At 41.9% G+C, this 14,139-nt stretch overlaps 1 protein-coding gene across 1 annotated transcript in view; it reads left to right on the plus strand.

The window, feature by feature from the left end:
- The window catches only part of lamc3 (laminin, gamma 3), a 128,896-nt gene that overhangs the window by 54,026 nt on the left and 60,731 nt on the right, over positions 1-14,139 (plus strand). Inside the window, exons 7-9 of the mRNA XM_074617126.1 lie at positions 1,269-1,367; positions 2,231-2,367; positions 4,058-4,177. Coding sequence (XP_074473227.1) covers positions 1,269-1,367; positions 2,231-2,367; positions 4,058-4,177 — 356 coding nt within the window. The remainder of the gene's footprint in view (positions 1-1,268; positions 1,368-2,230; positions 2,368-4,057; positions 4,178-14,139) is intronic.

Here is a 14,139-nt window from a genome sequence, read left to right on the forward strand (position 1 = left end):
ATCAGCTGCAGCCGTGGCGGTTGTTGCTCCTTTGTGCAGTCATTGTCTCAAACACGCCCCCTATTGGATAAACAGTTGTGATTGTCCCAGAGCACATAAAACATGAGGTCGCAGATTTGTCTTCTTCCCAGGCAAGGTGGAGACCAAACTAGAGCTAAAATTGGAGTAAATATTGGATTTACATTAGCCAGGTAGAAAAATACACAACTCCAAATGAATGCTAATGCTGCTTAATATCTGGATGGCCAGGGAACTGTTAGCTAACATGTTCACCATACCACCTGAGTGGTCCTAAATCTACCAGTGCTGTGTTTACAGCTTGTTTCAGATGTCCACAAAGAAAACCATCACTTAATGGTGGTTTAGTGAGGCTCAAGATAAAGGAGGATTTATCAAAAAAACACATTACTGATTAAGAACCCTTGAAACTCATTTCCTTTATTAAATATCACACATTTTGCCGATAACAAATTCATAAATCAGAAGTAGGCAATAAAAGTAGAGTTGACCCTAGTTTGGATTATTCTCACAGACAAAATTCTATTACAGTAATACATTATTATATGCATGCACACATGCCGACATGCATGCGCACACACACACACACACACACACACACACACACACACGCACACACACTGCTTTCTCTCATTCATGCAGCAAAATCAGGCTGTTGAGTCGAGGTGTGAATTACTCAGACCACTGGAGCAGAAACAAGTAGAGACGGCTTGCCTTGGAATAATTGAATTATTTGTAATAGCGCCTCATTAAAAAATAGATTATGTTTTACAGTTTCAAACAAAAGTAATCAATCAATGAAGGTGATCACATTTTGACATTATCCAAGTCACTGCTGACCCATACACACTGCATAGCTTTTACCAAGGTTGTTTACATCCATTCATTTTGTGATAGATTGTGTACTATATCAAGCGTTTTAGTGAAGATGTTTTGTTACAAGGACACTTGTGCTTTTTGAATTTGAGTAGAAAACACATTCACAAGGTGGACCCAGGTTCAAGGCCCAAGACAAGTATCTATGTTGTTGAGGCGTCCTTGAGCAAGACACCCTACTGTTTCCAGGGTGGCTGTTGTGTAGCTGACCATCTGTGATGTGGAAGGGGGCCAGCGAATAGAGAATACCCTTATGGACTTCACATTACATCGTCCTTGTCTTTAAAATCCTCGCTCCTTCCTCCTTAACAATGTACACGTGTCAAGTGCAGTGGATTTACATCTTTCATTTTCACGCCACTTGTCGTGTGCAGGCCGTGTGAGTGTGACCCCAGCGGGAGTGTGGACGACTGCTCTCCTCTGGACGGACGTTGCCACTGTAAGCCAAACGTGGAGGGACAGAGCTGTGGCAGGTGTGTTATAAGCTTGTTGCTTATGTGTGCACGTGACCTGTGGTTACCGTGGCAACTGTTAAAGTCCTCCACAATAGAACAACTGACGCCTCTGCTATCCATTCATCAGTTTGTATACAGAATATAGATTTTTGATAATGTCTCATCTTTAATGTCTTAATTGTATGATTTGATCACTCCTAGATATTATAGTAATGAAAACCTATTTGTTTGTTGTATAATATAAGTACATTACATCGAGCAGACAGGTCAGCACATCCTGTAGGTGCAGCAGCACACTAAAAGTGTAAGAATAATTTGTCTAAAAATTGCTCCCAGTCTCGGGGCTGCCCATCATTTTGACTATTTTTGACAGTGAACATGACTGTAACAACATGTCAATAACCAAGTGTCTGCTTCCTCCTGTCTGTCTCTATCTGGCTCCTCTGGGATACAGGATCAAACAGATAAACTCACTGTGACATTAGCAGTACACACAGCCCCAGGTCTCAAACTATTGAATAATTCTGTGCTCACTGTTTGTTGACTTTTTTTGCTGATTTCACGGCTCGTTGAGCAGGCCCCTCTCCTGTGTAATGTGACTAGTGTAGTGGCTGATTTTTAGCGGTGTTCCTGTCCCACCCATATGCCAGCTAGTGTCTGTAGGTCAGAGCTCAGGGTCCCTGCAGCTGAGCTACATTTGGTCCCTTCTTCCATAACACTGCGGCCTGCAGCAACCGGACCAGCACACCAAGCCTGCTGCACTGAGACCAACTTAAAGTGATTATAAGAATAACACTACAGCCAGGATGTGGTAAATAGCTGCAATGTGCAGCATGTTAATAACATTTTATGCATGAGGGTGTGTGCGTATGTACCTACAGATGCAAGCCAGGCTTTTTCAACCTCCAACAAGTAAACCCAGCAGGCTGCCAAGCGTGTTTCTGCTTTGGCCACTCGCTGGCCTGCTCCTCATCCAATCATTATGCTGCTGTCAACATCACGTCTGACTTCATCGAAGGTACTGTCTCAGACTCACCAGCCACTAATGAGGTTCCCTTGTTACTGTGGGAATGTTATTACCCAGCTAAAATTAACAAGACCCACAATGTTAACTTTGTTCTCTCTGAATTTGCACCGTCTTCATTTTCCTTAACTACCATGTATTTTATTATGCTATTATTTATCAATGAGTGTGGACTGTGCATGTTTTTTTCTGTAAATCAACTTTATTGGATATGTTGTTTTATTTGTTTATAGGAACAGCAGATAAAAACTCAGCTCAACACCCTGCAACTTAAGAAAAGACAAAAAGACAAAACACAAACTAATAGAAAAATCATCTTCATCAATTATACAACACATGTACAGCATCAACCAGTGGTTTTCAGCCTTTTGACAGGGACCCCTCAACTGATACATATTAGGTCACGGACCCCCATTTGATCAGATGTCGCTTCAGGGATCTCCATCTGAAAAGATGCTGGTTGTTAGGTACGATTAAGACCAGAATTCTATAGTTGTCAACTACAGTTGCAGTCCGTTCTCATTCCCAGGGCGTTAAATAGCGGGGCGTTGTGACGGCCGTCGGCGTATGTCACCGCCAAACAAGGCACCCCTTAGCAGCGGTATGAAAGGCACCGGGGTTTCATTAACTATAATATACTGTAAACCCATCCGCAGCAACAGTAAACGCTCCGAGAAAGAGCGCCAAGAGTGTGGTCGCGTAGTTTGAAGAGCAAAAAGAGACACACCGGGTGGGCGGGCAGGTGGATGAACTGTTTGTGTCCCGTGCGTCACGTTACAATCAGCTGTTCGTTGGTGTCCCGTGTTCACAGCGGTCAGCGTCATTTTCACTGTACAAACGTAGCAGTTTTATGCCCAACCATGTAGCTCTTTACTAAACCTAACGATAGTGGTTTTGATGCCTAAACCTAAAGTGACGTCGAGGTTAACAAAGCCGTTTTGATGCCGAAAATAAAGTGATGAAAACGTGTTGACAGTTGAGGAGGTAACCGTGGAGGAAGTGAAACCTATAATGAGAATAGTCTCTCTTATGACTCTTGCTCTCATCAGGCTCACTTCTATAGTAAATTAAATAGTGAAAGTAAACTATTCCCCATTTGTCCGCGGACCCTCTGGACCTCTGGTTGAGAACCACTGATCTAGACAAAATGCTGCAAGGAGATAAAACTGGCAAAGTGAGAAACACATTCACCAATTAGATAACACATATGCAGCATAACGAAACGAGCTGCAGACGCAGAAAAAAAAAGAAACTCAGAAAACACAACAAAAAACAGAAATGCACTTAAGTTGACTTCCTATGGTGTTGGAAAATGAATGATTTAGGTTTATTTCAGTTTTAACATTCTAGGTGCATGATTCAGATATTATTGCAGATAATATGCTGAAAATTATTCATTAAAAATATGATTTATGTAAATATTTGCCTGTGTTTTCTCTATTTGGTTGGTTTATTGTATATGCAATGTGTTTCTGTATTTGAATGTGTTTTCTTTGGTTGCAGCGTGTTGAGTTCTCAGGGCTGCTGTGTTTTTTCTCTCTTAATGACAGATAAAATAATGTTAACACATCTCCTGTAGGAGCTCAAATGTTTGAACTCTTTGTGAACACTAGTATGCACCATCCAGTATATCCAGACTGTCTGTGATGCAGAGAATAGCTCTGATGTTGACTTCTATCTCCAGATCAGGATGGCTGGTCGGGAGAGTTCTCCGGAGGGCAGGAGTACCCCCTGCTGTGGAAGGAAGGTGAAGTCTACCTGTTGCCTCTCACCGAGGAAGACATCGGCTTCTACAAAGCCCCCGGTGAGTCCGAATGGAAAATAATAGAGATTTGAGTTGATCCATGAGGACAGATCGTTACCTCAGGTTGGGTCAGATGGCTGGGTTACAGTCTCCAGGAAGCTCTTTTAGTATTGTTGACATTTATGTTGTGAGATAATAAATACTCCAGTTGTTGCTCTTCTAGCAAATATGTAAATGATATTAGTGTTAGTAGAGCATCTTTAATACCCATAGCTTGTTCCTGTTGTTCCTTAGTGAGATTAATCAGGGTCTTTGGCAGCGGGTCATGCAGCACTTATTCTGACACCATTTCCTCCAATCCGTTATCAGAGCCATTAGAAGATAAGGGAATAAGCTGGCCCAGCTACAGGACTTAGGGCCCATTTCTATCAGCCGCCCCAGCAGCAAAGGCCTGATGGAATTGGATGTCTTGGCCATGCTGGAGAGGCAACAAAGTGAAAATTGGCTTGGTTTCTTCTTGTCTCCTCTAAGTCGGTTCCCCTCCAGCCACCATGCAGCCCACAGCCAGAAGCAAAACAGGAGCAATCCCATTAACTCCGCATCCCGGAGGTTTAATGCCCAAAACGCGTGATCACAGAGAACGACTCCATTTGGAGGCATCTTTTTTTAGAGAGATGAAATGCTTACAGCCGAATTTGACAAAGCCTGGTGGTCAGGCATAAATCGTAAAATGTCATTATGGATGCGTTCAGAAGTCATGGATGTGTGAGTTTGACTGTTGTGAGCGTGTGTGTGTGTGTACATTAAGTCCATAATGAATGCTTTGCCATACGCTATGTGTAATTATAAATATACATAGTTAATAGTGTCTTTTAAAGTTGCTTTCTTCTTCACACGGTCTATGGTGACGTCTCTGAAGGCCACAGCACACAGATTAGTGGCCCAACTGGCCGAGAGCAGCTTTGTGGCAGCCTGCTTATCTACTTCGCGCAGTGCTTGTTTATGTTGTTTCTCCACATAATAAATGCACAAATCTATTGCCTTGCCATCCCTATTAATGATCTAATTTTCTCTTGCCTTTTTTTTCATAGTGGTGCATGTGTACAGTTACTTTAAAGATTAGACCGGAGCGGCTTTGAAAGCAGCTCTGAAATTCTCCCTCTCTGCCACTGTCTCTGCTCTTTTAACTTTTAATTTGTATTTGTGCTGAAATCCCTCCACTGTGTTCTTCACCAAAGTACCAGATAATTCTGAGTGACAACTCCACGTCGAACATCATGCGAAATGCAATTTCTGTGATTCCCATGAATGTATTTGTCACCGTAGTTTGTCTTGGGCTGCAGCTGTCACACGAGGGACAGGATTCAATCATTGGATTTTTTTTTTATTGAATTGCTAGAGAGAACTTGTGTTTGGGATCTGCGTAGCTCAGCCAGCTCCAGAAATATCAGCCGGCGCTACAGAGGACAAGACGTCACAGATATTCTAGTGCTTGACAAGGAGTTTTTTTGGCCAGACAGGGAGAGTTTGTGATGGCGAAAAAAAGAGAGAGAAAGAATTTCAATTGAGTTTCCTGAATTTCCCATGACAATCAGTCCAACATAGCACTTATGACTTCACTCTTTTCACCTCTTCATTTCTTCACCCCGATTGTCAAATCATCAGTCAGGATCAAACAAGACATCAGAATTGCTTCTTCTTTTTCACTGCATGAAAACGTTTGATTTCTGTAAACATCTTAAATTGCCCTCTACTCCATCTTCCCTTCACTACTCGCACACCAAGTGCCCAAGTCCTAAATGTATGTAGGTAGACATGAGTGAATGTGTATGCATGTGGCCACTTGGGCACACAGTCTTCCTCTGAAGCATGTGCAATGCCACTTGTCCTCCTCCTGATCCTGGACATCTGCTTCACAGTTGACACAGTTGGAGTTGGAGTCCCCCTGGTGACTCAACAGACTGAACACTTGAGCGCAGCTGCCAGGAACTATCATAAACAAACATGAAGTACCTCCCTAAACAGTTGCTTTGACCTGCCTCCAACAACTGTGGTCACCACTTGATTCTGCTGGACAGTAACCGTGGCTCTCTTGGCTGAGCAGCGTTTCCTGCTGAAGGGGACATCATCTAACATAAGTCCTTACAGCCATCTGTTGAGAAGCTTGCAACGTTGATCCTTTTCATATCTGCAGCACAGGCCAGCCTGCTAAGCCTGAAGCAGCCGGGAGACAAGAAAAGGAAAAGAAAGAAGGGGAAAAAGTCTGAATTTAATGAAATAACCCTCTGGTAGAAGGCAAGAGAGCAGCATATGGCTGCTCTTGTGTTCAGTTGAGGAGTGCAAGAAAGAGTAAAGATCCACAAGAGCAGCTCGAGGCTACCTGTCACTCTGATTCAAGCAGCAATTGCTGCTAAGAGCCTTATACAACCTGAGCTCTATACCTGCACCCAGATCTGCATATAACCCAGTCTGGTGGCCTTGTCATCTGGAGACATAACAGAAGAGAGGGGGATGTGGCAAAGGGAGATGAGAAAATTGAGTGGAGAGATAGAAAGAGGAAGTAAAGAGAAGAAAAACAGGGAATAAAGGGTACGGAGAAAGAGAAGCAGTCAACTAACTTAGAAGGTGAAGGAGTGCTTCAGTGAGGCTCGAGTGAAAGAGTAAAGAGATGCTGAAACAAACTCAGTTGTAAGGCGTGTTGCACTGACGGGCAACGGGTCTCTGTGCAGACCACCGGAACAAGAACACAGACACATCACCCACTTTATGATAACAATGCACTTCCTGTGCCTAGTCTGTAGATATGTAACCTATAGATCAGATATACTTTAATAAAACATAGTTGTACCGACAGGATACAGCAGAGCACAGAGGCCGTTTCCATGCCGCGAGGCTGACAAGCGCTCGCGGGACGTCAGTTGAGTAGGCGGTCCTTAATGTGACCAGGACACATTCACTACACACTGCTGAAAGAATGTGGTCATATGTGGCCCAGACCACCTCTGAATGTGGTCTGAAAGATCCGATCTCAATGTGTCCTCAATGCGTCCTGAGTGTATTCACACCTGTACTTAGAGCTGTCCACTAGTGATCGCTGAGGACGCATGTTAATACCAAGTCTGAACAGGACCTAAGTGTTGATACCCATTCCAAATGGCCACACTCATGAGAAGCCGGCCATCATAGCCTCCTGCTGAATACCTCCTCAATCTCTCTCCAAGAGCTCTGCGTATTTGGTTGTCTTGACACAATGAATCTTTTGGGCAGTCTCTTCATTGACATTCATGATGTTGCACATGAGGTTGCACAAACAAAAAGTAACGGAAGTTGTAGAAAGAAAGCTTGAGAGAGAAATTCAGACCCTGCCTACTTTTTTACTTCCAAACACTTGACCAATCACTGGATGTGACTGAAAGATGTGGGATGAAGGAATTTCAGATGTTGTTAGGCAAGCTGTCGAGCACATTGTTTAAGCTTAATGAGACCCTAAAGCTGCAGTAGGCAGTATATTTTTGGCATCATTGGGCAAAGAGTCTATAATAATCTTTCAGCATATTGTAATTCAAGTGTTGTGAGAGAAAACTAGACTTCTGCTCCTCCTCATGGTTCTGTTTTCAGGCTTTAGAACATCTAGCCTGTGACGGGAGACTTTGACTAATCACAGGTCATTTCAGAGAGAGAGCGTTCCTATTGGCTGTGCTCCGGTCATTTGACCGGAACTTCACCAGATTTCACAATGGCGGAGGCGTAACAAACTCTCTCATTTTACAGCTAAACCGTGCACTACAAGATGATTCAGAGAACATCTGAAGAGAGAAATAGACATTAACGTAACAGAATATTGATTCATATTTGATCAGCGCTGCCTAGTTTGACCGTTCGGTCGGAGTTCGCGAGTGATTGACAGCCGGCTCTCATAGACGGCAGCTGGACAGCAGACCTCAGATCAGCTCTGACTGCTTGTTTTCCTACGGTCTGTGAAATCTTGCAGATGCCGTTAGGAGCACCGCAGGACACAGAGGAACATGATTGTTTTCAGGTTACCTGTTTCATGTACTACTGTCATGATATAGTGACCATTTTATAAAAATAACTTTTTTTAATCATATTCGCTCCAATCTGGCCTACTTCAGCTTTAAGACTGTTCAGAACAGCACATACAGTATTCTCATTCATTCAGTTGATTTGTTTCTTTAAGTAGCACACTTTATGTCTATTATATTAGATTTATATCTAAGACAAATCATCACTATTGGTTGCATAGGTGTACTCAGTGTGTATGTGCACCAGTCTGCATAGCGTGGTGTAGATTGCTTTAAAAGTCCAATTGAATATGAATGAAACATTCTTCCTCTCATGTTAATTAGGTCTCAGGTCACGTATAGTACACCTGCAGGCAGTGCAGTGTTGGACCTGTTTAAAAGTTTAGCGTTTGTCCGCCCAACCTTTGCCCTCGGACTGTCTGCATGGCTGGTCGATGCTAGAGTCTCAGTGGGACTTGTGTTTGTGCGAGTCGGCTGTGATTTAATTGAAATTGAGTTGATTTAATTTGGTTGGAGCAAAGTCTAAACTCCCTGATTGATCGTGAGCTCCTCCGCCGTTCCCCAAAAGTTATAGGGGAATCTATCACTTGTTGTGATGGCGGCTTTATGTGCTCCTGGCAGAGTGTCAACGGCAGCACAGTCAGTGGACTTCAGATCATTCTGGCAGACGCATAGAAACTAAATAGAGTTTCACAGGTTAAAGCTTTGTGTTTTCTCTTCTGTTTTTTGAAGTTGTTGATTGAAATACAAGCATCATTTACTGTAGGACTGACCCACGGCTGCAACCATAACCACCTTTTATTAATATCAGAAACATTTAGTGTTGATCATTTTTCTATTATATAATATATACAGTATACTGTATATTATAGTTTTGCCTATCACTTCCCGGAGCCCAAGATGACATATTAAAATAACTTGTTTTTTCTGATGCTTAAAGGAATACTTTGACATTTTGGGAAATACTCAAATTCGCTTTCTTGCCGAGAATTAGATGAGAAGATTGAAACCACTCCTGTGTTTGTTTGCTAAATATGAAGCTACAGTCAGGAGACAGTTATCTTATTTTAGCATTAAGGGACTGTTTGTCAGAATCAGAAATCGCTTGTTAACAGCGACACCTGTAATAACTGCTGCAGCTCCTCCAGACCAACAGAGGTTTCCCGTGTCCAAAACTCTGGTGTCTCCCCTGTTCCCTCCGGCAGGAAAAGCCAACACTAGGATCAGCATTGATTCATGGAGAGCCCTCCGTCTGGTCAGCTAACATTACTGCCAAGCAGCTGAAATATAGAGTGATATTGTGCTTTTAGCTGACGTGTGTCTCCTCACTGTTTTGAGTGATGCTCCTTCATGTCTATGTAGAGCGAGCACAAGCGCGAGGCTGAGCAACAGGACGCTGACTTTCGTTGACTTAACGTCCACTGTTATTCACTAGATATTCTCAGAGCTAAACTAACTCTTCTGCAGCGTGGAGTGATCAGCATGCACGTGAGAGGTGGAGAGAGAGAGAGAGAGAAGGAGCGCGGTGTATGAGTGAAGGCAGGCAGAGGAGCAGAGGAGCAGAGTACAGCAGAGACTCCGGTCCTGGAGACCAAAGCTACGGTCTCCCCCGCGTCCTCCGACCGCGGCCAACTCTGTTTAACAGACGGGCTTCACTAGATACAACCAAGAGGTTTTGGTGCTTCCTTGTAGTTTGTGTTGGAGTCTGAGTCTGAACAGCGTAGCCACACGCGAGCGCGCATGGCACACCGACCCAGATTGATTTATATGTGTAAGAAGTTACAAATAGTCCCTTTAAGACTGGGATTGGTCTGAAGGTTAAATAATCTGCCTGTTGGCACCTCTAAAAATGACTCATTAACACACTGTATATCTTGTTGTTTAATCTGTACAAAAGACAAAGTGCAGAAACAATAGCTATGTGCCATTGGTGGAAAGTTACTCAAGAACATTTTGAATGCAGGAGTTTCACTTATAACAGAGTATTTTCACACTATGGTATTACTACTTTTACTTAAACCTGCAGAGGTAGTACCAGTAGGCAGAATATTTTTGGCATCATTGGGCAAAGAGTCTATAATAATCTTTCAGCATATTGTAATTCAAGTGTTGTGAGAGAAAACTAGACTTCTGCTCATCCTCATGGCTCTGTTTTCAGGCTTTAGAACATCTAGACAGTGACGAAAGACTTTGACCAATCACAGGTCATTTCAGAGAGCGTTCCTATTGGCTGCTTATTCAACGGAAGCAGCTGTCAATCACTCGCAAACTCCGATCAAACGGTCAAACTAGGCAGTACTGATCAAATATGAATCAATATTCTGTTACTGTAATGACTATTTCTCTCCTCAGATGTTGTCAGAAACATCTTTTGTACTGTTTAGATGTAAAATTAGAAAGTTTGCTCCGGCTGGTGGGCGGTGCTTGGTATTTCCTCAACTGATCTCAACATGGCTGCCAGGTCACAAACTTTTTCATTACAGTAACAGAATATTGATTCATATTTGATCAGCGCTGCCTAGTTTGACTGTTAGGCAGACCTCAGATCAGCTCTGACTGCTTGTTTTCCTCCGGTCTGGGAAATCTTGCAGATGCCGTTAGGAGCACCGGAGGACACAGAGGACACAGAGGAACATGATGTTTTTCAGATTCCTTGTCTCATGCACTACTGTCAGGATATAGTGACCATTTTATAAAAATATGCTTTTTTATTCATATTTGCTCCATTTCTACCCAGTGCTGCTAGTAAAAGATCTGAGTACTTCGTCCACCTCTGCCATGTGCTCAAACTATTTTTTGGTTGGGATCAGTGACTTCCTGGCGTCTCCAGGTTATCTGGTGTAACCCCGTAAAACCCTGTATAACTTCTTATTACTTCACCAGTTTTTATATGGGTGAGACAAACAAGGTATAAAGTGTAAATCAGAAAGGTTTAGAGGTGCTGGTAGACAGAGCCAGGCTGTTTTCAGTCTTAATGCCAAGTTATTTCTTTCCTGTCTCTTTGTATTTAGCGTACAGACTATAAAAATGATAATCTTCTCATCAAACCTTCAAAAAGAATATTAGAGGATTTCTACTATTCTTTTAATGAATCATTTGAATGAGAATGATCTAAATTGATGGACTAATGGTTAGTACTGCACTGAATGTTACAATGAAAATGTGAATGTCAGTATTGTGAAAAGAGAAACACCCTCACGTACATGTGCAGCCGGCACGATGTGGTATTTAGAAATTGCTAAACTTTTTAATTTTATCCAATTTGTCATGTGCGATAAAATAATGAATATAAATCCATGGCAATACGCAGACAGCAGATCACGCTTACACATGAATAATCCTCTCATTGCATTTTTATAGTGATTCATTACTTTGGAGGGGGCCCGCAAGTGGGGCCATTCCTGGATGGTCTATTAGGGTTATGAGTAATTATGCTGTGGTACTTCTGTCCTCACAGACAATGGAAGAACTACCAGGAACCACACTGATGCAAATCAGACCCCAGCAGAATAATGGCCAGCAAGCTGAAACATAACTACTCACAACCATAAGGGAGCACTTCAGGAGAGAATATTAGCTTAGTCACACAACAGTATTACTGGGCTCATTACCCACCCTTATGCAAGGAATGTGCAGTATACATTTCCTATTAATCATTTCAAAAGTAATATCTGTTGACTTTTATTTTCTGTGAACATGAGTTTCTTATATTACTCATTATTATAGTGCGTCACTCCCCAAATGCAGGTAATTGCCTCCTCTCTGTTCCCCCAAAATAGTGGCTCTGCTGAGACTGTTCTCACTTATTAACGTAATGCAACGATGAGCATCTGCTGGCGGATGCTATTCTGCTGAGTGCATTGAGGGTGGTGTTTCTGACTAGCTGACTGGGGAGACCGAAGTTTATAAAATGGCAAATATACAGCACCTCATAGAGGAGGATGTAGAGATTATGTCTAAGTTTTATGAGCTATTTTACACAAAGGTACTGAATGGAGCTCAGAAACTGACAAAAGGCAATTACTAAATGTTATTAGTAGGGCGGACAAAGTTAACGCAATAATAATGTGTTAACACAAATTTGTTTTAACGCCAACAATTTCTTTAACGCAACTTGCGATTTTTAGGTTGTAGCGGGCCCAAAACCTCAGGAATCCATCAGTACCAACCATGTCATACTAGCTTGATACTAAGGAGGCTAAATAACGCTCCAAAGTTACGCTGAATCTTGACGAGAAAAACCAGGCATGTCCATTTCCAAAGGGGTCCCTTGACCTCTGACCTCCAGATCAGTGAATGTAAATGGGTTCTATGGGTACCCACGAGTCTCCCCTTTACAGACATGCCCACTTTATGATAATCACATGCAGTTTGGGGCAAGTCATAGTCAAGTCAGCACACTGACACACTGACAGCTGTTGTTGCCTGTTGGGCTGCAGTTTGCCATGTTATGATGGGAGCATATTGTTTTATGCTAAATGCAGTAGCTGTGAGGGTTTCTGGACAATATCTGTCATTGTTTTGTGTTGTTAATTGATTTACAATAATAAATATATACATACATTTGCATAAAGCAGCATATTTGTCCACTCCCATGTTGATAAGAGGATTAAATACTTGACAAAATCTCCCTTTAAGGTACATTTAGTACAGATACAAAATGTGATTAATTTGCGATTAACTATGATCAATCATGCGATTAATCACAATGAAATATTTTAATCAATTGACAGCCCTAGTTATTAGATAATTCAAAAATATAACTTAATACTCAATAATAATGCAGTTAGTTAAATAATAAAAGACGAAAGAAGATTTATATCTTTCTTTTATATTTTGTCTATTTGCAGCATATAAAATATATACAAATATTTTACGCTTCTATTTTTCACTTGCTCATTTCATTTTTCAGCTTTTTAGTTTTCCTTTTTTTTTAGGCCTTGGTGCACACTTGATCATTTATGGATTCTCTATTTTCTTCCCACAACGTTTGCCGTTCTCCTCTCCCCATTTCTTGAACACACTGGGCGCCAACCTTTTCAGCTAGCTACCTAGCTGCTGCTAACTTTCATTATAAAACCAGCCCAGTCAGTGGAGCTAATGTAATCATCCTCCCTAATCAAAAATCAAATGAATAAATGTAACATGCTCCATATGCTGTGTACTGCTGTAGGGACACAGTACAAACTCTGGTAAGAATAACGTTAGCTGAAGCATTGGTGTAGTAGAGCCTATGAAGCTGCAGACAGCATGTCACAGTAATGTCACAGTAAGTGACAGCATGTCACAGTAAGTAAGAAATGCATTTGTGGGGAAATTGAGCAAACAGTTTAAACAGTATAAGTAGTTTGTTCTATACTTGAGTCTTGTATGTGTTTGGGTCTAAATTAGCCCTGGTATGAGTGGTGACTTGTTGCACTCAGGAGTCAGTATTGATCTCTTATTTTATTTACACCCTTCCCTCATATTGGTTGTTGTTCCGCTGGTTAAGATGTTTAGATGCGAGAGGGCTCATTGAAGGCTTTCCTGTCTAATTGGTGATGGATTTAATCTAAGCCTCTTCTCTTTTCTGGACTGGCTGGTTTTTCTTGTTCCTTGTCATCAATATGTATTGATTGTGAAACTACAATGAGACGTGTGGAAGCTCATTTCACTTGAGAAAGTGTTGTCTTCACTGGTGATGATTGGTGGTTGTTCAGCCGCTCCCCCTGCTGCTGATTGGCTGTAATTATCTTTTTCTATTGATTCTGGAGTCACATCGACATGAATGACGTCTTATTGGACACGGAACAGAAAGTGCTATTGATCGGTCATGTAATTGAAGCCTTTCTCCTTCCATCACTGACTGTTTTTCATTTCCTACTAATACTCATCCCGCAGTGTTGAATAGTATTATAAATAGCATCGTGCTCCTTCGTTCATGTATCCTCCCATTCAAATTGAATTGTTTAAAGTAACAGCTACGATGGAAGGCAGCAG

The sequence above is a fragment of the Sebastes fasciatus genome, chromosome 19, assembly GCF_043250625.1.
Source record: "Sebastes fasciatus isolate fSebFas1 chromosome 19, fSebFas1.pri, whole genome shotgun sequence".
Lineage (NCBI taxonomy): Eukaryota > Metazoa > Chordata > Actinopteri > Perciformes > Sebastidae > Sebastes > Sebastes fasciatus.